General features: G+C 40.5%; 1 protein-coding gene across 2 annotated transcripts in view; it reads left to right on the forward strand.

Annotated features, from left to right (window-relative positions):
* Positions 1–17,657, forward strand: part of LOC128693744 (nonsense-mediated mRNA decay factor SMG7) — a 42,679-nt gene extending 25,022 nt beyond the window's left edge. Inside the window, exons 13-18 of one of the 2 annotated variants that reach the window (XM_053783596.2) lie at positions 979–1,098; positions 4,814–4,967; positions 8,128–8,375; positions 10,112–11,377; positions 15,640–15,780; positions 16,690–17,657. In XM_053783596.2, coding sequence (XP_053639571.2) covers positions 979–1,098; positions 4,814–4,967; positions 8,128–8,375; positions 10,112–11,377; positions 15,640–15,780; positions 16,690–16,767 — 2,007 coding nt within the window. In that variant the 3' untranslated portion in view covers positions 16,768–17,657. The remainder of the gene's footprint in view (positions 1–978; positions 1,099–4,813; positions 4,968–8,127; positions 8,376–10,111; positions 11,378–15,639; positions 15,781–16,689) is intronic. The other variant, XM_053783597.2, reaches the window with a different exon arrangement.
* Positions 17,658–23,277: the final 5,620 nt, after the last annotated feature.

The following is a 23,277-nucleotide window of genomic DNA, read 5'->3' on the forward strand; positions in this document are numbered from 1 at the left end:
CCACTACAGATTTATACACCTTCAAATTATCCTATTTTGCTCTACCCTCTTTAAATGTCCAAACCACCTCAACACCCTCTCCTCAGCTTTCTAGATAATACTGTTAGTACTCCACACCTCTTAATCTCCAAGCTATGAATATACTGCATAATACTGACACCACACATTGCCCTCAGACATGACATCTCCACTACCTCTAGCCTTCTCCTTGCTGCAACATTCACAACCCCATGCTTCACACCCATATAAGAGTGTTGATAGCATGATTCACTCTCACATAAGAACGTTGGTAGCATGATTCACTCTCATATACGAATGTTGGTAGTATGCTTCACTCGCCTATAAGAGTGTTGGTAACATGATTCACTCTCATATAAGTGTTGGTAGTGTGCTTCACTCTCATATAAGAGAGTTGGTAATGTGCTTCTCTTTCATATAAGAGTGTTGGTAGCATGCTTCACTCTCATATTAGAGTATTGGTAGCATGGGTAGTTAACTTTACAGTAAGGAGGAGGCTGGAAGCAGTGGAACTGTCATGTCTGATGGCAATGTGTGGTGTAAATGTTATGCAGAGAGTTCATAGAATGAAGATTAGGAGGAGGTGCAGAGTTACTAATTGTTTTATCCTAAAAATCTCATGAATTGCAGATTCATGAGACTTTTAGGAACAGAACCCTCTTAAATTTGCAGGCTTGACTATACTTTGAAATTCTTTTTTCAGTAATACATGTTTGTATTACTAAATGTAAAAGGAAGTGTTTCTTCTTTTTCGTGTCAACCAACCTCGGAGGGAGGCGACAGGAGTGTTAAAAAAAAAATGGCTTGTGGTATACAATACTGGCATGATCTTTCCTTCATTACAATCCTTTACTATAATAAGCAGGGATTTAGTCCATTCACATTAATGCATGGAGAGGACAGATACTCATGTCTGCTATAGGGGAAAACATTTATATTAATAAATTTCCTTTGTATTAGATTTGTGAAGGGAGTCAAGACACACCCGGTGGGTTGACGTTTGAGCCAATGAAGCACTACAGCCCACCTGTTGACGAAGTGCGTGCCCTTGAACAGCTTTCCTTACAGCCCAAGCCTGAAGTAAGAGATCACTCATTCTGATGCAACACCGAGTGTTTTTTTGTGATCTATTGTCATTAAAAATCAATTATTTTTCATATTATATGAAATTTTGGGCATTTTAGGCAGTTTCTTTAATTCAAATGCAGTTCATTATTACAGCCTCTCCTCACTTAACGACAGAGTTCCATTCCTAAGACCTCATCGGTAAACGAATTGGTCAGTAAGTGAGAAGCATACTATAATGGTAGTGGGTTTTGTCAGCCATCTTTTATATTGTTTTAATGTCATCTATGCACCATTTATAGCATTTCTGGTATATTTTTAAATGTTTATACAGTAGTGTACTGTATATTGTAATAAACAGAATAGAGGAAATCAGCTCTAACATACATTATTTAGGTATGAATACTGATCAAAGAGCTCGTAAGTAAGGAGAGGCTGCATTATTATTATTATTATTATTATTATTATTATTATTATTATTATTATTTTCATATAGTCGGACTTGAGTCCTGGAAATGGGAAGTACAATGCCTGCACTTTAAAGGAGGGGTTTGGGATATTGGCAGTTTGGAGGGATATGTTGTGTATCTTTATATGTGTATGCTTCTAGACTGTTGTATTCTGAGCACCTCTGCAAAAACAGTGATAATGTGCGAGTGTGGTGAAAGTGTTGAATGATGATGAAAGTATTTTCTTTTTGGGGATTTTCTTTCTTTTTTGGGTCACCCTGCCTCGGTGGGAGACGGCCGACTTGTTGAAAAAAAAAAAAAAAAAAAAAAAAAATTATTATTATTATTATTATTACTATCATCATCATCATGGAGGAGTGCCAACCCCATATGGCTTATACAGTGCTTGTGATGGTGGGAAAGAATGGAAGGCATTCAGGGTTAATGCAGGAAATTGGAGCATAGATCCAATTCTCTAAATCAAGAGCCCCTCATCAGCATCAAGGATTCTCCCTTGAGGGGGAAATACAGTTCTGAGAGCGAATCTGATTAAAAATAATACACCTACCATCCGACTTACGACCGAGGTCGGTCCCGAGAAACCGGTCGTAAGTCGAAGTGGTCGTAAGTTGAACTTTACTACTGAATATCAACAAAACATTTTTGTAATGACTTTATTTTATTGTTTTATTTTGGTATTTCATGTTTTACTTTACTTTTTATGTTGTTAGTACTGTATTTTATACTGTAAGGTTTAGGATAAACACTGTGTACAACACAAATAGTTGTTTATTTCCCAGAAATTTGGCATAAAAAACACTGTCGTAAGTCAAGTGGTCGTAAGTCGAGCAGGTCGTAAGCCGGATGGTAGGTGTATATTGTATGTGCTTCTACAAAATATAACATAAATTTTTTTGTGTATTTGCTTATCATACTGTTGTCATGTGTGACCCATATTAACTTTTATTAATTAGGACAATTTTTTTTCTGTAATTCTAAACTTAATTTTATTCCATATGGGAAAGCAGATTAATACTTCACTCATGAGTCATATGCCACAGAAGGCAACAAAAATGCCATGTAAAATGTACTGGTTACCTTTCCATGTAATAAATAACCAAAATGACAAAGCTTCATATTGCAGTATCAAGCTTAATGTTGGGTATTTTCTCACCTCTCCTCTGGCTATCAGAAAGTTATCTTGATTGGATTGTCAGGAAGTTATCTTGGCTTGATTGTCAGGAAGTTACTTTGGTTGGATTGTCAGGAAGTTATTTTGGCTTGATTATCAGGAAGTTACTTTGGCTGGATTGTCAGGAAGTTATCTTGGCTTGATTATCAGGAAGTTACTTTGGCTGGATTGTCAGGAAGTTATCTTGGCTTGATTATCAGGAAGTTACTTTAGCTGGATTGTCAGGAAGTTATCTCGGCTTGATTGTCAGGAAGTTATCTTGGCTTGATTATCAGGAAGTTACTTTGGCTGGATTGTCAGGAAGTTATCTTGGCTTGATTATCAGGAAGTTACTTTGGCTGGATTGTCAGGAAGTTATCTTGGCTTGATTATCAGGAAGTTACTTTGGCTTGATTGTCAGGAAGTTATCTTGGCTTGATTATCAGGAAGTTACTTTGGCTGGATTGTCAGGAAGTTATCTTGGCTTGATTATCAGGAAGTTACTTTGGCTGGATTGTCAGGAAGTTATCTTGGCTTGATTATCAGGAAGTTATTTTGGCTGGATTGTTAGGAAGTTATCTTGGATTGATTGTCAGGAAGTTATCTTGGCTTGATTATCAGGAAGTTACTTTGGCTGGATTGTCAGGAAGTTATCTTGGCTTGATTATCAGGAAGTTATTTTGGCTGGATTGTCAGGAAGTTATCTTGGCTGGATTATGGATTGGTCATACATATTTGACTCATGTACATTTGTATGAAGCAGGACTCCTTGTGCCCTCACTGTAGGGTGTGTCTAATTATTGCATATATCTGGTTGCACTGCATGGCAGTCTCAGGTCCCTGAACATCAAGAGTTTTTATTGATTCTATTTCCCTTCTGAGTTTTTGGCATTTTTTCTCGTTTATTTTGAGTTCCTCTCTGACTCGATCTTCCACTTCTTGATGTTTATCTTCATTCTGTTGTCTGGTCCTTCAGCTGTTTAGGCTTTATATAAAAATCTGGAGGTGTTTCTAGTTTAGTATTTGACTTTCCTTAAAAAAAAAAAATTGTTTTAAATATTTTATTTGCAACATAGAAACAGTTACACCTTATACTGCTGTTCAGCTAAATAAGTTTATTATTAAAGTTATGTGACTGATCTGTGACTGGCTTCAAGGGCTCTTCTACCTCTGCAGCCTGGCCCAAGACTAGGCTACCCTGTTGATCATGTGGTCAACCAGGCTGTTTGTGCTAGAGGCCTGCAGGCCCACATAGTCTTCACAGCCTGGTTGACACCTGAAGTAGGGAACTGTTCAGCTTCTTGAAAATTTCCTTGTTCTACCAGTATTTCTCATTTCTGTTGGTAGTTTGTTGAAGTGTCTTGGGCCATTGTTACTGTCATGTTCTCTTTTTGTTCCCATGGCTTTCCTGATCTTCACTGATTTTATTATGCACTTTCTCTAATATATGTCGCTCCAGAAAGTTGCTTTAGCAGTGTGTAGGTAGGGACCAGATCCTCAGATATCTTCCTTGTGTATTATATTTTATCAGGCATTTCTCTTTCTTAAAGGTAGTAGGTTGGTAGACAGCAACCACCCAGGGAGGCACTACCGTCCTGCCAAGTGAGTGTAAAACGAAAGCCTGTAATTGTTTTACATGATGGTAGGACTGTTGGTGTCTTGTGTCTGTCTCATAAATATGCAAGATTACAGGTACGTCTTGCTACTCCTACTTACACTTCGGTCACACTACACATACATGCACAAGCATATATATTACACACCCCTCTGGGTTTTCTGCTATTTTCTTTCTAGTTCTTGTTTATGTTTATTTCCCCTTATCTCCATGGGGAAGTGGAACAGAATTCTTCATCCGTAAGCCATGCGTGTTGTAAGAGGCGACTAAAATGCCGGGAGCAAGGGGATAGTAACCCCTTCTCCTGTATATATTACTAAATGTAAAAGGAGAAACTTTCGTTTCTCCTTTTGGGCCACCCTGCCTCGGTGGGATACGGCTGGTGTGTTGAAAGAAAGAAAGATTTCTCTTTCTCCTTCATATCAGAGAGAGGAATTCAAGCTTTCTTATAAAATGCATTGATATACCAGTTTGACACAGTTATCACTGTTACAGGACAAGCTGACGGGAAAGAGAGGTAAAGTCGGCATCCTGAAACCACAGGGGTCCTTAGAGCGAGCAAGGGAAACTCGAGAGCAACAAGAACAGCCTGAGCTTTCTGAGAAATCAATAAGGATCACTGGAGAAAATGAAGATATCAAAGAATCAGGTTTGTCATTCTTATTGATTCTAATTCTGCCTTTGTTGGTTTGATTGATTCGTCAGGAACTGCATCCTGACACGGGTCCTAATCCTAGGATGAGCCATCTGAGGATCTCGAAGGAGATGTCGAACTGATTCACCTGTTCTGTGGCCATGATCATGGTCTTGTTTTAGTCCCCCTGCCTTCTCATATGCTTAAATTTTTATGTACAGTATAACTGTAATATTAACAGTGATGGTTATTTAAGTAATTAGGTTAATTTATACTGTGATGATAAGATTCTAATAATATTTCAATAAATGTCATATTTTCTTAGACACTTTGGACAATCAGTTTTTTCAACATAACCTTTAACAATAAGAGTTATATTTCAAAGTTTTTATGAGGTCTGGAGATATGTACAGTAGGACCTCTGTATCCACTGGGGATATGTTCCAGGTATTTGCTGTGGATAGTAGCAAACCCTTTATATAAATCCTCTGCATACCTATTACAAAGTTTAGTTGATAAATTATGCATAGTAAGTGGAGAATTTTCACTTTTTCACTAATGGGAAGCACCTCATGGCTTCTCTTAGGCTTGAAAGAACTACCAGCTTCTCTACTTTTGCATTATGGGGCCATTATTGTGCAAAATTAAGAGGTACTTTTGGGCCACAGTAAATCGTGGATGACTGAAACTGTGGATACCGAATCAGTAGGTATGGGGGCTCTTCTGTAATCTCTTGAGCCTGTGAAGGTTTGCTGTGCATTATTGAAAGGCTAGGCAGGTATTGCTTCCCATAACTTCCCATGGGGAAGTGGAACAGAATTCTTCCTCCGTAAGCCACGCATGTCGTAAGAGGTGACTAAAATGCCGGGAGCAAGGGGCTAGTAACCCCTTCTCCTGTATATATTACTAAATATAAAAGGCGAAACTTTCGTTCTTCCTTTTGGGCCACCCCACCTCAGTGGGATATGGCTGGTACGTTGAAAGAAGAACTGATTTGCCAAACATTCTTAAATTTTACATTTAAAGGAAGTTTCCAACTTACAAATGAGTGGCTTTCCTGCTGTTTTGGCTAAGAATGTTGGTATAGAAAACAGAAGTACAAAAGATGGTAATTTTTTGTACATTTGTACTGTACATTGGCAGTTGCAAGCATTTAATTTGGTCATATATGCCCTGTTCATAAGTGTGATACGTATTTGTAACTTGGGGTGTCTGAGTTTGAAACCTCCTGTGTTCCTGAACACTGTTTGGTACAATATATTATGTTTTTTTCTTGTTATCTTTTGTATACTGGTGAAAACAATCTTTGACTATTTATTTTATACAATAATAAAAAAAAATTGGATATCACATTGGAGAGGTGGAGTATGGAAGAAGTGAATGTTTTCAGATATTTGGGAGTTGACTTGACAGCGGATGGGTTTATGAAAGATGAGGTTAACCATAGAATTGATGAAGGAAAAAAGGTGAGTGGTGTGTTGAGGTATCTGTGGAGACAAAAAACGTTAACAATGGAGGCAAAGAAGGGAATGTATGAAAGTATAGTGGTGCCAACACACTTATGTGCTGCAGCGAGGAGGCGGTTGGAGGCAGTGGAGATGTCCTGTCTAAGGGCAATGTGTAGTGTAAATATTATGCAGAGAATTCACAGTGTGGGAATTAGGTGGTGTGGAGTTACTAAAAGTATTAGTCAGAGGGCTGAAGAGGGGTTGTTGAGGTGGTTTGGTCATTTAGAGAGAATGGATCAAATTAGAATGACTTGGAGAACGTATAAATCTGTAGGGCAAAGAAGGCGGGGTAGGAGTCATCCTCGAAACGGTTGGAGGGAGGGGGTAAAGGAGGTTTTGTGGGCGAGGGGTATGGATTTCCAGCAAGTGTGCGTGAGCGTGTTAGATAGGAGTGAATGGAGACAAATGGTTTTTGGGACCTGATGAGCTGTTGGAGTGTGAGCAGGGTAATATTTTGTGAAGGGATTCAGGGAAATCAGTTAGCCAAACTTGAGTCCTGGAAATGGGAAGTACAATGCCTGGACTTTAAAGGAGGGGTTGGGATATTGGCAGTTTGGAGTGACTATCTCAACTGTCATATCTGGGCACCTCTGCAAAGATAGTGATTATGTATGAGTAATGGTGAAAGTGTTGACTGATAATGAAAGCTTTATCTTTTTGGGTTTTTCTTTCTTTTGGGTCACCCTGCCTTGGTAGGAAACGGCCAACGTGTTAAAAAAAAAATAAAATGAAAGTTAATATAAATTTTATACATGTACTGTGCATTAAAATGCTTCTGCTTATAAATCACATGCTGTATGATATGCTGTAACTGCTCATGTATATGTGATTAAGTATAACCATAAAGCAACAATTAAGTAGGAAATTACTAAATCTATTCTGTGTACATTTAACTTCCCATTTGTGGAACCAGTCAGTTATATACAGTAACACTTGATATAATATTGTAGGCAGTAGGCTGGTGCACAGCAGTCATCGAGGTAGGTACTACCCTTCTGCTATATTAGTGTGAAATGGAAACCCATTAAATGTTTTGCTCTCTGGCTAAATTGCTGGCCTTTTCTTTTTGTAAGATAGCAGGTAAATTATATTCGGTATATACTTTACTTTCCTGTTTCTAATGGTTCTTATTTCCCTAATGTTTCTTTGTAATAAAGTTGGTAGAATTACCAACAATATGTAAAGTAAAAGGACACAAGTGCAACTAATGTGACATTTTTATTGTGGCAACATTTCGCTCTCCAAGAGCTCCTGGAGAGTGAAATGTTGCCACAATAAAAATGTCACGTTAGTTGCACTTGGGTCCTTTTACTTTACATAATGTTTCTTTAATAATTTAAGAGGCCATGTTTGAGACTTGGCCCCTGGATGAATATCTTCAGAACCATTAACAGATGTAATGGATATGGGCCATACATATTTGTATATGTGCATGCTAACATCGGCATACTCTATCTTAAAATTTTCTCATTAAATATGCCGCTTACTGAGAATACTCAACTGCCAAAGCCTTGTATCTGTCTGCAGTTGTTTCTGTGGTTCTGGCACAACAGATCTTTAAAATTTTCAATTATTCCACTATATGTTCCCTTTTTGCATGTATTGTAAATTAACTGGCAACTGCTGCTTGATGTGTGGATACTAACCAGTGCTAATCCTTCTCTCAGGTGTTCTTGTTGGTGTTGGGGGTATGAGCATCAAAGTGGTAACAGGTTCTGCTCAGTTACAAAGTTCACCCTCAGGTCAGCCATCACACCAGCAACAGCAGCAGCAACAACAACAACAGCAGCAGCAACAGCCACAACAGCAGCAGCCAGGCCAGGGGCAAGGTCAGTCTCGCCCACCACGCTCTCGCACCAATGTGGCTCTTCAAGCAATCATGAAGAGGAACTCGGCCATGCAAGAAGCCAAGCAGGTAGATTCTCCTAACATTTTGAGTGGTTGTATGAACATTAAATGTGTTCATGATTATTGCTGACATGAGAACCATCTAAAACCACTTCCTGAATGGACTGTTTATTTTTTTTAGACATTTGGTGACTTTGGTTTTAACATATTGAATAAATGATTGTGAATGTGTTTCCTTCTTTGGGTCACCATACCTTGGAGAGTGGCCAGTGTGGTATAGAAAAAACTGACAAATTGCTTCCACTGCCTAATGCACTGTTATTTTTTCCATGTTTTATTTATATGCATACCACCTCTTGTATACTGCACTCATTATTTTTTGCCCGCCTTGGCCCTCTGCCTTTAATCACATGGATACACTACCTACACCACTTTGTCATTCATCTCCATGACAGTACGTTGTATTTTTTTTTTTAATTCACCATCCGTCTCCCACTGAGGTAGGGTGACCTGAAAAAGAAAACACTTTTGCCATCATTCACCCAATCATTGTCTTGCCAGAGGCACATTGATACTACAGTTTGGATGCCCCTCCAAACTGCAAATATTGCTACCCCTCCTTCAGAGTGCAGGCACTTTATTTCTCACCTCCTGTACTCAAGTCTGGCTAATCTTCCCTCCACTACAGATTTACACCCTTCATGTCATTCTGTTTTGCTCCATTCTCTCTAAATGTCCAAACAACCTCAGCAACCCCTTCTCAGTTTTCTGGATAATGCTTTTAGTAACCCCACGCCTCTTCCTAATGTCCAAGCTACAAATTTGCTGCATAATATTTACATTACACATTGCCTACAGACAGGACATCTCCACTGCCTCCAGCCTCCTCCTCACTGCATTACTCACAGCCCATGCTTCACATCCATGTAAGAGTGTTAGTACCACAGTACTCTCATACATTCCCATTTTTGCCTCCATGGATAATGTTCTTTGTCTTCACAGATGCCTCATTACACCACTCGCCTTTTTTTCCCTCACTAATTCTGTGGTTCACTTTGTCTTTCAAACACCCATCCACCGATAAGTACACTCCCAAATATCTGAACTCATTCACTTCCTCCATACTCCATCCATTCTGAAATCCAGTCTTTCATTGCCTAAATTGTTTGTTACTCTTGTCACCTTGCTCTTTCCTATATTCAGTTTTAGTTTCCTTTTACATACCCTCCCAAATTTGTCCATCATCCTTTGTAACTTCACTTCAAACTCTCCCAAAAGCAATGTCACTGGCAGAAAATCAACTGACAGCTCCAACACCTCTCCCCAGTATCCTAGCAGTCACTTCTTTTACAACCCTCTCTATAAATACATAAACAGTCATGGTGACATCATACATCCCTGTCTAAACTCTACTTTTATTGGAAAATAATCTTCCCCTCTCCTATATGCCTTTACACAAGTCTAGCTATTCTCATAACTTCTTTCAGTAACCTACCTGCCACATTATTAAAAGCAGTTATTAGGGGAGCAATCTACCTATTTCATATGCTTGCAACATCTGCCACATTTCTTCCCTATCCACCCTATCATATGCTTTTTCTAAATCCGTAAATGCAACATTGTATGTATTATGTGTACTGCTATCAATACTGTACAAGAGAGATTTTAAATTCATTTACCAAGATACGTTAAGATTGTAAATCATTTGTATCAGTTTTTTTTATTTATTTTTGTTTTGCTATGCCTAGCATTATTAATATGTTATTTTTGACACATTAAAATATTTTTAATTATTTTTTGCAGGTTACTTTTAAGACTCCTTCACCAGCCATATCTCCAAACCCATCTGAAGCTTCCAGCGATAGTCATCGCAGTCAGCTCTCCACACCCCCATTACTTTCTTCCACTTCCCAGCGAGATCCCATGTCCAGTTCTCCCATGCCTCATCATCTTGGGCAAATGTACCAGATAGGTACACCACCTCAGGGACAGGGAACTTCGTTTGGACGACAAAATCAAAGCTCAGAAAGTAATTTTCCAAGCCAGCAGCATCAGCAATTTGGAGGACAACCTCCATGGGGTGGAATGAGTGGAAATATCTCTTCTCCACATAACATGAGCCGCTCTCTGCATCAGCAAAACCAGCCTATGAATACTGGGCCAGCCTTTAATATGCAGAGAAATGGTAGTGGGCCATCTCCACAAACCGTTTTACAGCAACTGCAATCGACTACACCTAACCAGTCTGACTTACTGACTGCTGGCATATTTAACAGACCACCTCTTGAGGGCTTCCATCAACTTGGTGGAGCAGTTCCACCAAGGCCAGGAGTAGATATACCTAATAGAATGAGGGAGCCAGCTCCCAGAATGCTGGAAATGATGGGAATGACACGTGCACCTCCTTCATTTGGACCAGTGGATGGCTTGGGTAATACATGCAGGATGCATCCTCAAGGTACAGAGGGTCAAGGCTTAGATAGTTCTTGCATGACTCAAGCACAGTTCAGGCAACATCAGAGCCAGCAGGATATGGATACAGTCACTTCTCAGGCCAAAATGAATCCTGTAACCCATCCACTTCTCTCGCCTGGAGCTATGAATGCCCATCTCTTTGGTATTGATGGTAGGCAGAATGTCAGTGTATCAAGTGGTACTGGAGTGTCGGGAGGTCCCAGAAACGTATTTGGTGATAGTGATGTAGGAGCACCTCGAGGCCCTGGACTTTCGCCACCCATGGGCATGGGCTGGGGTCCAGGTCATAATGAAAGTAAAAGCTACCACATGAGTCACCCCCCTCCTACATTAGCTAGTCTTTTGCAGCAACATGCTCCAGTTGATATGAGGCTCAATCTACAGCTAGATCATGGCTCAGATCAGCTAACCTCTGGGTTAGCCCGACTGCCTGGTGGTCCCTCAGTACACAACCCTGCAATAAACTCTCGCAGCCCTCCTGGTGTTGGCCCACTTGGCACTGTTCCTCTGGGCATGCTCTCCATGCCTTCCACTCAGCCGCCAGGTTCCATACCTCACAGCCAGCCACCCAGAGGACAACCATTCATGCAAGAGGTAAGTAATGCTTTGTAGTTTCAGTATCTGCATTCATACATGTAATACTCTTCTTAATAGGCACCTTGATGCTGGTGAATGGCTCTTTATCCAAATAATTGAAGCTGTCCTTTTCCTTTTTGGATCAAACTTTATTGCCTCCCATTTCCAAGGTGTTGTATAACCCCTGTGGGTTAAATGCTTCCCAGTGGAAATAATATACAAAAGAAAAGTTATTTTTATTATTAAAACTTTAAAAATACAAGAAATAAAGTTAATTATGGTTGACAGGTATGTTCTTACAGCATCAACTTTCTTTACTTATTTCCTTGGATCATTATAACAACCTTAATGTAATTTAGTTACTTCTGGAGTTTACCTGGAGAGGATTTCAAGGGTCAACACCCCCACAGCTCAGTCTGAGACCAGGCCTCGTGGTGGATCAGGGTCTGATCAACCAGCCTGTTACTGCTGGCCACACACAAACTGATGTACGAACTACAGTCTGGCTGGTCAGGTACTGACTTTAGGTGCCTGTCCAGTGCCTTCTTGAAGACAGCTGGGGGTTTATTGGTAATCCCCCTTATGTATGGTGGGTGGCTGTTGAAGAGTCTTGGGGCCCAGATACTTATTGTGTTGTCTCTGTGTACTTGTGGCACCCCTGGTTTTCATTGGGGAAATGTTGCATCTCCTGCAGAGTCTTTTGCTTTCGTAGGGAGTGATTTTCGTGTGAAAATTTAGTACTAATCCCTCTAGGATTTTCAAAGTGTATATTATTATGTATCTTTCTTGCTTGCATTCCAGGGAATACAATTCAAGGGCCTTCAGCTGTTCCCAGTAATTTAGGTGCCTTATCGTACTTATGTGTACCGTGAAAGTTCTTTGTGCACTCTCCAGGTCAGCAATTTCGCCTGCCTTGAAGGGGGCAGTCAGTGTACAGCAGTAGTCCTGCCTAGAGAGAACAAGCGATTTGAAGAGAATCATCATGGGCCTGGCATCCCTAGTTTTGAAGGTTCTCATTATCCATCCTATCATTTTCCTAGCAGATGCAGTAGATAGTACCTTGTTGTGGACCTTGAAGGTGTGATCCTCTGACATTATTCTTCCTGGGTCCTTCACATTACCTTTCTGCTCTATTGTATCATTAGAATTTGTCATATACCCTGATACAGTTTTAATTTCCTCAAGTTTTCCATATCTGAGTAGTTGAAATCTCTCTTCATTGAACTTCATATTGTTTTGAGTGGCCCATTTGAAGATTTGGTTGATGTCCACTTGGAGTCTTGCGGTGTCTTTGATGGAGGTCACTGTCATGGCAATCCGGGTGTCATCCACAGAGGACTACATGGAGCTATGGTTTCCATCTCTGTCTGTGTCAGATATGATGACAAGATATAGAATGGAAGCGAGTACTGTGCCTTGTGGAACAGAGCTTTTCACCACAGCTGCTTCAAATTTTACTCTGTTTACTATTACTCTTTGTGTTCTGTTTGTCAGGACATTATAGATCCATCTACCAACTTTAACTGTTATTCCTTTATCACGCATTTTGTGTGCTATTACACCATGGTCACACTTGTCGAAAGCCTTTGCAAAGTCTTTGTATACTACATCTGTATTTTGTTTATCCTCTACAGCATCCAGGACCTTGTCATAGTGGTCCAGTAGCTGGTACGGGCAGGAGAGACCTGCTCTAAACCCGTGTTGCCCTGGGTTGTGTAATCGATGGGTATCTAGGTGGTTGGCGATCTTGCTTCTTAGAACCCTTTCAAAGATTTTTGTGATATGGGATGTTAGAGCTATCGGTCTGTAGTTCTTTGCAATTGCTTTACTGCCACCTTTGTAGAGTGGGGCTATGTCTGTTGTTTTTAGTGAGTGTGGGATAACCCCTGTATCCATGCTCCCTCTCCATAGAATGCTGAAGGCATGCAACAGGGGCTTCTGGCAGTTCTTGATGAACACAGAGTTCTATAAGTCTGGGCTTGGGGCAGAGTGCATGGGCATGTCATTTATTTCCTTATTTCCTTTTCAAAGTCTTGTGGTGTTAGGATAATATCTGAGATTTTTGAGATTACCAAATTTTGGGTCTCGTTCATAAAGAATTAATTTGGATTGTTGACCCTTAGTGTGGGCAGCGGCTCCCTGAACACTGAGCCGTATTGGGACTTCAGTATCTCACTCATTTCTTGGCTGTCATTGTATGTCCCATCTTGCCTAAGCAAGGACCCAATACTGGATTTTTTTCCCTTACATTTGGCATAATAGAAGTATTTTTTTTTTTTAATTTCCTTCATGGCTTTTAGTTCTTCCTGCAAAGAAGGAAAAACAAGTGACACATTTGAGGGTGAAATAAGTTACAGGAAGGGGAGTTGCACCCTCCTGTTGTCATGTGGGTGTTGCATTTTTTTTGGATGGTCAAAGGTGCATGTACCACCTGTTTTACCAGATATACCATGCCTGCAGATACCCAAGACATAGAATTTGCATAGATTGGAATTCTGTTTGCTAGGATTTTTTGTAGCTGCATTTGCTGCTGGTGCATTTTTTCTGTTTCCCCTCTACCTACCACCCCTGTATGGACATCAGTGCTTCCACCAGGTTTTGCTGGTAATGTGTCAGTACTATTCCCTGAGGCATCATCCCCTCATGTTCCATCTCCTGCAGTATTGCTATTTTGTACCTCTGTAATTTGAATAGCATTATCTTTACTTATTTCATCACCAGGGCCAATATCTTCTCTTGGTTCACTGTCCTCCAGGGCAACACTAGCACCCTCAGGAGTGCTGTCTTCCAAGACAGCCCCATTCAGCTCAACCATTTTATTTTCCCAGCTGTCATACCATGCTGACATGTCTTTCAAGAAGGATCTTTTATTTGTGTTCTTGTCTTTTAATATAGATGTAATTCCTCATACAGGTGTGCCTCATTTGGGCAGATCCAAAAACATTTCCCTGATTTTATATCAGACATCTGTCTGTTTTTCAAATGTCTTTTCTGTTATTATTTTTCTTCTCTCAAGCATATATATCACTTTTGTTCTTTATGGTAGAATGAGAAAAAGTTGAGAAGTTTTTCCTTTCTAAGTGAATGATAGGTCTATGATTAACAGTATGATCAAACTGGCTCCCAATTATTTTTTAACTTTGTCCCAACCTCATAATATTGTTAAAATGTTTTTTATAAAAAAGTCTAACAAAAATTTCCATTAATTTGGAGCAATATTGGTGGCACTACTTGTCCCTCCAATTATTGCCCTAGGTAGGAAGAAATGCAGTGCATATTCAGAATAGACATGTTAGTATTTATTCCAGTTTGATTCCATTGAAACGCTATGCTCAACAACTGGAATCACATGCAAATTCAGTTAGGTCTAATACCATTATTTTTTTTGTGTGCAGTATTAATAATTTATTATTAACCCATCGACCATTTCCCACCAAGGCAGGGTGGCCTGAAAAAGAAAAGCTTTCATTGTTATTCATTCCATCACTGTCTTGCCAGAGGCAAGTATTAATAATAATAATAATAATAATAATACTATTCTTCTTTCAACAAACCAGCCATATCCCACGAGTTTCTCCTTTTAAATTTAGTAATGCATACAGGAGAAAGGGTTACTAGCCCCTTGCTCCCAGCATTTTAGTCACCTCTTATGACATCCATGGCTTACGGAGGAAGAATTCTGTTCCACTTTCCCATGGAGATAAGAGGAAATAAACAAGAACTAGTAAGGAAATAGAAGAAAAGCTAGGGGGGCTTGTCTATGCATGCGCAGTGTGACCTAAGTGTAAGTAGAAGTAGCAAGACGTACCTGAAATCTTGCATGTTTACTACACAGAAAAAAAGACGCCAGCAATCCTACCATCATGTAAAACAATAATAATAATATTATTACAGTATTATTTTGGTTGGGAGGGAGGATAGGGAAGATAAGCAAGCTTGTGTCCTATCCAGGCTTAGTGAGTCAATTGCATGTATTCACCATTGATTATAGTTGATCTTCTCTAGGTGGCAGCCTCAGTAATGACAAGGACAAAAACAGAAATATGCCTCATTGGTCAGCCAATTTAATCTGGATGGCACAAAATACTTCCCAGTAATGGAGATGTGCTATGTATCATTTTTTTTTTACCAGGTTCTATATGTGTATTTTTCATTTGAATATTATAATCAAAAGCATGCACTAAACTCATAAGAGGCATAACAGCACTGCAGGGTAGGCTGTGCTAGGTGTAACGTGCCTGATCCAAGATCAGCAAGGATGAAGAGTTTGAATTTTGCAGGGTGAAGTTGAAGGACCATCAGGCAACACTTACTCCCTCTTCAGTCCCATGAGCGGAGGTGGTATGGGTATGGGTGTTGGTCCCAGTCGCACAGTTCCTCACCCTCTGTACCCGAGCAGTTCACAACCAAGTGGACAACAGGTAAGGACACTGTCATTTCTATTCAAAGGTAATTTCTTTTATTGCAATATGAAGAAATTACAAAAGCTTTCATTATTGATGTTGGCTCAGCAACTGAATATTTACGGGACCTCATCCCTCCTGGATAAATATGTCTAGACTAGAGGCTTGAGCATTTCTCAGCTAATCCGCAGTTTGGAAAGAAAGTTTTAGATCTATTCTAGAAAATGATAAAATTGTGATATTAAATTTACCAGTGATTTTGCTAGAATCTGGCAAAAATCTGTCATGCAGTATAAACTTGTTGCATCTTTAGCTAGTATCCACATATCCTTCCATACCCTTGTACTGGGCTTCAAATTGGTATTTTCCAATCCAAGGCCAAAATGTCAGCAAAACTTTACATAAGTGCCATACAAGTGGACTAATGGGAGGAAGGAATGCCATTAAATCTGAATTATGTGTAGTTTTCCAGGCTCTTAGCAGTTTCAGACAGTTCTGGATTTAAAGGACTTAATGGATTAGGTCCCAAAATAAATTTACCCATTGCATTGCAACAATAATGAACAATTCTTGATTTAGCAGACTTTGTTGTTTCCAAATGTTGTCAGGCCACAGATTTGGTCATTTAAATCCAAAAATTCATTAAATTGGGGTCCGTTAGAGAGATTTTGCTGCACTTTACTGGACAAGGACAGGTTCTCCAAACTTTGTCATATCAGATAATGAAAGTGGGCATTGCTGTGACTTGTTTCAAGGATGCCTTGTTAGCTGCCTGCTTAACCAGGCTGTTCCTACTGCTAGCAGCACCACAGGGCTAATAGTTCAGTTAGGATCCTCTTGCGTTAATTTTATTAATATTGTAATCACTAAAATACACATAATACTCCTTAAGCATGAAAAAGGAATAAATAATTTCCTGTTTTTCAGTCACTGTGGTCTGGTCCTGGCCCATCTCCACTAGAGCGTCTCCTGGAGCAAAAGAAGTATAGCAATGTTCCGAAGTGAGACAAAGATGGATCACGAGGCTGGAATTAAGCTTAACAGATAACACTTTGCAACCCAACCGTGGGTCCGTGGCAGAGCAGATTCATCACCATTTTTTGGCTGGGGATGAGTGGAGTGGCACAGTTCAGATGAGCTTCCAATATTGCATATAGCATAGCTCACAGTGCCCTCTGTGTTACTCGCTGCTGGACAGGACTGGGGTAAGCAGTTGTAGAGCTATGTCATAGTCGGGGGTGACTGGGGCATGTATACGTAGAGCTCTGTATTTATAACTGTGAGGAGATTGGCAAGGAAAATCCTTTGATGGCAGTTTACTGAAGCTCGAATTCTCTGCCGTGCAAGAGCATCAATTGTAATTGGTACATGAAGATTGGCTGTGTACACAGCTGATGATTCGGCACATGTCCAGTGCACGAAGAATATTGCCGAGCCGTTTTGCTCGAGATATTTCCCTCCTGAAACTCCTGTGGCTAAGGTCGTCTTTATTCGGATGTCAAAGTATGTTGTGACTATTTGTAAATTCTGCAAGGAAGTAGGGATATACATTGATATGCCAATCTTTTACATAGAATATGTATCAGACAGTTATTAGCCACAGACTGTAGGTCTCTGTTCATCTTGGCCTTTTGTCATATTATAGTCTCTAATATAATTATGTGATATGTTTCATCTTTAAAGACAGGATTTATTTCATGATGTGATTGGTTTGAGAGCACATAATGCAGTTATTACAGCCATGTAATAATAGGACATGAGAGTGCAGCATCAGTACTTAACCATATTATTCATTGGATTCCTTATTCACTAGTTATTCACTATACAGACATAATACTGTATTTTGTTTTGTAATGTACATTCTAACTTGAGTGAAATAAACTTTCCACAAGTAATTCAAAGTTTTATTCAACATATTCCTAAATTCTTTTGAACTTTCAGCCTTTATTCCTCAACTATCCATCCAGAAAATGTTTTGTAAAATAATACCAGCAAAGTCCTCACATGGGTACTCAAAGTAAAATTATGAACACTAGAACATTTAATCATCCCTGCAAATAAAATGTGAGCAACATAAGACTGTTTTCTTTACCTCATTGGCAGTTTCCCAAGGAAGAAATGATGACCAGAAGAAGCACACTCACCACCGTTCATCCAAGAGCTCATCTTGGCAAAAAAAAAAAAAAAAAAAAGGAGTGCAAATAATGTCATTGGAGCTGCAGCATCACACATCCTGAGTGCATTCACTGTACTTCCCACCTAAATGAGAATCTATAATGAGATGAGAGGATCAAATCACTATTATATAAAGGGTAGTAATACTTTACATTGCAGCAATAGCTGCTTTGAATATCTACATTATTATATTTAGGGGATGCACTAAGCCTGTAGGTGCCACACAGCACCTGTGGAATGTGAGGCAATCAGGTTTGATTCAAGGAAGGGAAAGACAGGTCCAATTTCTTGACTCAGAGTGTATAACCCCCACCCTCCCACATGGGTTATGAACACAACATTACTATGTTAAAGAATAAGAAGGCACACTACTGTGACTGGAACAATATACAAATAACCCACACATAGGAGGCTGGAACTTATGATTAGTTAATGGTCCAAGTCAGACTGAAATATCGTAAGTTTTAGTCTCGTATGTGTGGGTTGTGTATTATCCTGTTAAAAATTGACCTCTCACTAGCATCAAGGGAGGTGTATCTACAGTGAGATAAACTTCAGGAGCTTCTAGGCACAGGTGAAGGGCTTTTGATCTGAAGAATTGGAACTACTGTTCCTTACCTCACATTAAACCTCCCATTTTCAAAGTGATTATGACTCCCACTGATTTAATGTATGCAAGAATGTGAAGGTTATGACACATGTTTTGCCTACCAGGGACTATCAGTTCATACCCCTCAAAGGAGATTCCTTGGCATTGGTGAGGGGCTCTTGATCTAGGGAATTGGATTTGTGCTCCAGTTCCCTGAATTAAGCCTGAATACCTTCCATCCCCCCCCCCATAAGCGCTGTGTGCTGTATAATCGTATGGGTTTAGCTCTTCCCCATTATAATAATAATAATAATAATCCATGGCTTCTGAAGCTCTCTCTGGACTGATCTCTTATCGCATACACACAAGCCACACTGAACCAGAACGTTACATACACATCTCCCTTTGCTGGACCTGCTACTTTTGCATTCATACTGCAAAGGAGTGCCCCATCAAGGATAGGAAATTCTGTTCAAACTGTGGGAGAGAAGGCCACGATTTCAAATCCTGCACTACCACCACTGTTCCAACATGCCTTAACTGCATGGGTAATCATCTTGCAGCTAAGTGCCCTCTAAGGAAAGAAATCATAACTACGAAGATTCAAATAGACCTTAAGAACACCTCAATATCTACAGGACTCCAATGGAAATAAGTCACTGACTTTTTTTTTTGGTTATCTTGGGTAATCTACACATATGCTGCTATGTGTAATTTATGTAACTATTTACGTGTACCTATACCTGAATAAATTTACTTACATATGTCTCCATTATTAAACTTGAATTTGACACTACCAAGATTCTCCAGGCAACACAATAGTCTCCTTCACCCAGTAACTTTCTCTCCACTCCCAGTCGGTGCTCCCTCCAAGGTGTTGTATTGCATGGTGTATGCACACCTTGCAAATCCTGGTACATATAACTCTACTATCGAACTCTTCCAACTAAACAACATGCCTCCCTTCATCTTCCCCGACTCCACACCTTCGGCCACCGTTCAAGATTGTACCCAACGTAGTGAACTTCACTACATCTGCAGACCCGCCTTCTTCCTCTGCCCAACTGTTCCTGTACCACCCCTAAAGGCTTCCATTGATGACAATAAAGATTCTACTGACTCAATCACTGCCTCCTACGTCTGTCACCCAGCTGACAATCCACCAATACATCTCACCACTGGTGATGAATCGCAACCACTTGCCGGCACCTATGAAGACTCACAGAATCCTCTTTTGAAGGAGAGGATGAAGACACTCACTCCAATCCCCCCACATGGGACAACCTAACCTTCTGTACATTTCCATCTAATGGCAATACTGTGACCTGCACAGAGATATATAAAGGGCTCCCTGGAAATTTATGTGTGAACTGCCCCCCTGGCAAGTACTGTTGACACAGACACTCTGAGACAGTACCCAGGCTCACAGTGGTTCTTACATATTTCCAGTTACTACTGCTCTTGTAAGAAATTCCTAGCTGTAAACAAGTGAAGGATGTACTCGGTGGTGTGGAGTTCTCTGTTCCCTCACTCCTCAGTATTTCTTGCAATAACGGACTTAATCGGTGTTCGCTTGTCCGTCTGCTTTACCCCCACAGATGACCCCAACTTACGATTCCCCAGAAATGTTGGCCAACTATGCTGGTAGGAAACTGAGGTCTTGTCTACTGCGGGTTTGCCTGGAAGAGACTAATATCCACCGTACTTCGGGAAGAATCTTAAGATGTCGTTGTCTCCAGGCCAAGTGTATTGGTAGGAATCTGAGCAGTTTGACACGTCACGTCTCTGTTTTGGAGTTTTGGAGTTTTGAACTGAGAGCTGGTGTTTCCCTCTTCATTTGAATTTTGGGTTGTCAGTTCTCCCTACCTAATATATTATTTTTTTATTATCACACTGGCCGATTCCCGCCAAGGCAGGGTGGCCCGAAAAAGAAAAACTTTCACCATCATTCACTCCATCACTGTCTTGCCAGAAGGGTGCTTTACACTACAGTTTTTAAACTGCAACATTAACACCCCTCCTTCAGAGTGCAGGCACTGTACTTCCCATCTCCAGGACTCAAGTCCGGCCTGCCGGTTTCCTTGAACCCCTTCATAAATGTTACTTTGCTCACACTCCAACAGCACGTCAAGTATTAAAAACCATTTGTCTCCATTCACTCCTATCAAACACGCTCACGCATGCCTGCTGGAAGTCCAAGCCCCTCGCACACAAAACCTCCTTTACCCCCTCCCTCCAACCTTTCCTAGGCCGACCCCTACCCCGCCTTCCTTCCACTACAGACTGATACACTCTTGAAGTCACTCTGTTTCGCTCCATTCTCTCTACATGTCTGAACCACCTCAACAACCCTTCCTCAGCCCTCTGGACAACAGTTTTGGTAATCCCGCACCTCCTCCTAACTTCCAAACTACGAATTCTCTGCATTATATTCACACCACACATTGCCCTCAGACATGACATCTCCACTGCCTCCAGCCTTCTCCTCGCTGCAACATTCATCACCCATGCTTCACACCCATATAAGAGCGTTGGTAAAACTATACTCTCATACATTCCCCTCTTTGCCTCCAAGGACAAAATTCTTTGTCTCCACAGACTCCTAAGTGCACCACTCACCCTTTTCCCATAATCAATTCTATGATTCACCTCATCTTTCTTAGACCCATCTGCCGACACGTCCACTCCCAAATATCTGAATACATTCACCTCCTCCATACTCTCTCCCTCCAATCTGTTATCCAATCTTTCATCACCTAATCTTTTTGTTATCCTCATAACCTTACTCTTTCCTGTATTCACTTTTAATTTTCTTCTTTTGCACACCCTACCAAATTCATCCACCAATCTCTGCAACTTCTCTTCAGAATCTCCCAAGAGCACAGTATCATCAGCAAAGAGCAACTGTGACAACTCCCACTTTATGTGTGATTCTTTATCTTTTAACTCCACGCCTCTTGCCAAGACCCTAGCATTTACTTCTCTTGCAGCCCCATCTATAAATATATTAAACAACCACGGTGACATCACACATCCTTGTCTAAGGCCTACTTTTACTGGGAAATAATTTCCCTCTTTCCTACATACTCTAACTTGAGCCTCACTATCCTCGTAAAAACTCTTCACTGCTTTCAGTAACCTACCTCCTACACCATACACCTGCAACATCTGCCACATTGCCCCCCTGTCCACCCTGTCATACGCCTTTTCCAAATCCATAAATGCCACAAAGACCTCTTTAGCCTTGTATGTTTCACTGTAAACACCTGGTCCACACACCCCCTACCTTTCCTAAAGCCTCCTTGTTCATCTGCTATCCTATTCTCCGTCTTACTCTTAATTCTTTCAATAATAACTCTACCATACACTTTACCAGGTATACTCAACAGACTTATCCCCCTATAATTTTTGCACTCTCTTTTGTCCCCATTGCCTTTATACAAAGGAACTATGCATGCTCTCTGCCAATCCCTAGGTACCTTACCCTCTTCCATGTATTTATTAAATAATTGCACCAACCACTCCAAAACTATATCCCCACCTGCTTTTAACATTTCTATTTTTATCCCATCAATCCCGGCTGCCTTACCCCCTTTCATTTTACCTACTGCCTCACGAACTTCCCCCACACTCACAACTGGCTCTTCCTCACTCCTACAAGATGTTATTCCTCCTTGCCCTATACACGAAATCACAGCTTCCCTATCTTCATCAACATTTAACAATTCTTCTAAATATTCCCTCCATCTTCCCAATACCTCTAACTCTCCATTTAATAACTCTCTTCTCCTATTTTTAACTGACAAATCCATTTGTTCTCTAGGCTTCCTTAACTTGTTAATCTCACTCCAAAACTTTTTCTTATTTTCAACAAAATTTGTTGATAACATCTCACCCACTCTCTCATTTGCTCTCTTTTTACATTGCTTCACCACTCTCTTAACCTCTCTCTTTTTCTCCATATACTCTTCCCTCCTTGCATCACTTCTACTTTGTAAAAACTTCTCATATGCTAACTTTTTCTCCCTTTTTCTCCCTAGCTAATATCCGCCTATAATAAAGGCCTAATCGTACCTTTGCTAAGTTCCTACGGTTAGTTACTACTGTATATACCTACCTAAACCTTCCTAGAAGGGTAAATATATCAAATGCTATGTACAGTCGCTATGTATGTGTGTTAAGGGCTCGTAGATCCTGTGTACTGTGAAAAGTTTCGTGGAACGTTTTTGGGAGTTATTTAGTCTCCCAATAAGTTTCCACAGGCTCTGTGGTGGGACTGTCAAGTTTGCCTGCGAGTCACCACTTTGCTTCTCACTAATCTAAGTACCTGAATTTATCAGACCACTCTGTTTCACCTTTGGAACAAAGCAACTATACCACTCCTCCAGAAGTAACTCTGGAGAACTTTGAAAATGGCTCCTCTAAGAACCTACCACCTTAATCATCGGTATTAACACCTACAAATGACGCCTTCCTCTGATGGTCCTACCTGCCACCATTTCCTGCGACCTAGCCTGCTGCCCAACTAATCAAGACAGGTGTACACCTGCCTGCTACTAGCACAGTCTGCTCCTTCTGTTTTCAGTTTTCGCTCCACGAGTGCTTAGCTGAGTCTAGCCCTGACACTCTTCGACTGAAGATACTCCTCTCCAATGCTATTCTTCGTCTGTCCCATATTTCCCGCTCACCCCACAGGGGTCTTACCTTGACTCGCATTTGTTCGTTCGCCATAAAGCAAAAATCGCCTTAAA

This window comes from Cherax quadricarinatus, chromosome 34 (assembly GCF_038502225.1).
Source record: "Cherax quadricarinatus isolate ZL_2023a chromosome 34, ASM3850222v1, whole genome shotgun sequence".
Taxonomy (NCBI): Eukaryota; Metazoa; Arthropoda; class Malacostraca; order Decapoda; family Parastacidae; genus Cherax; species Cherax quadricarinatus.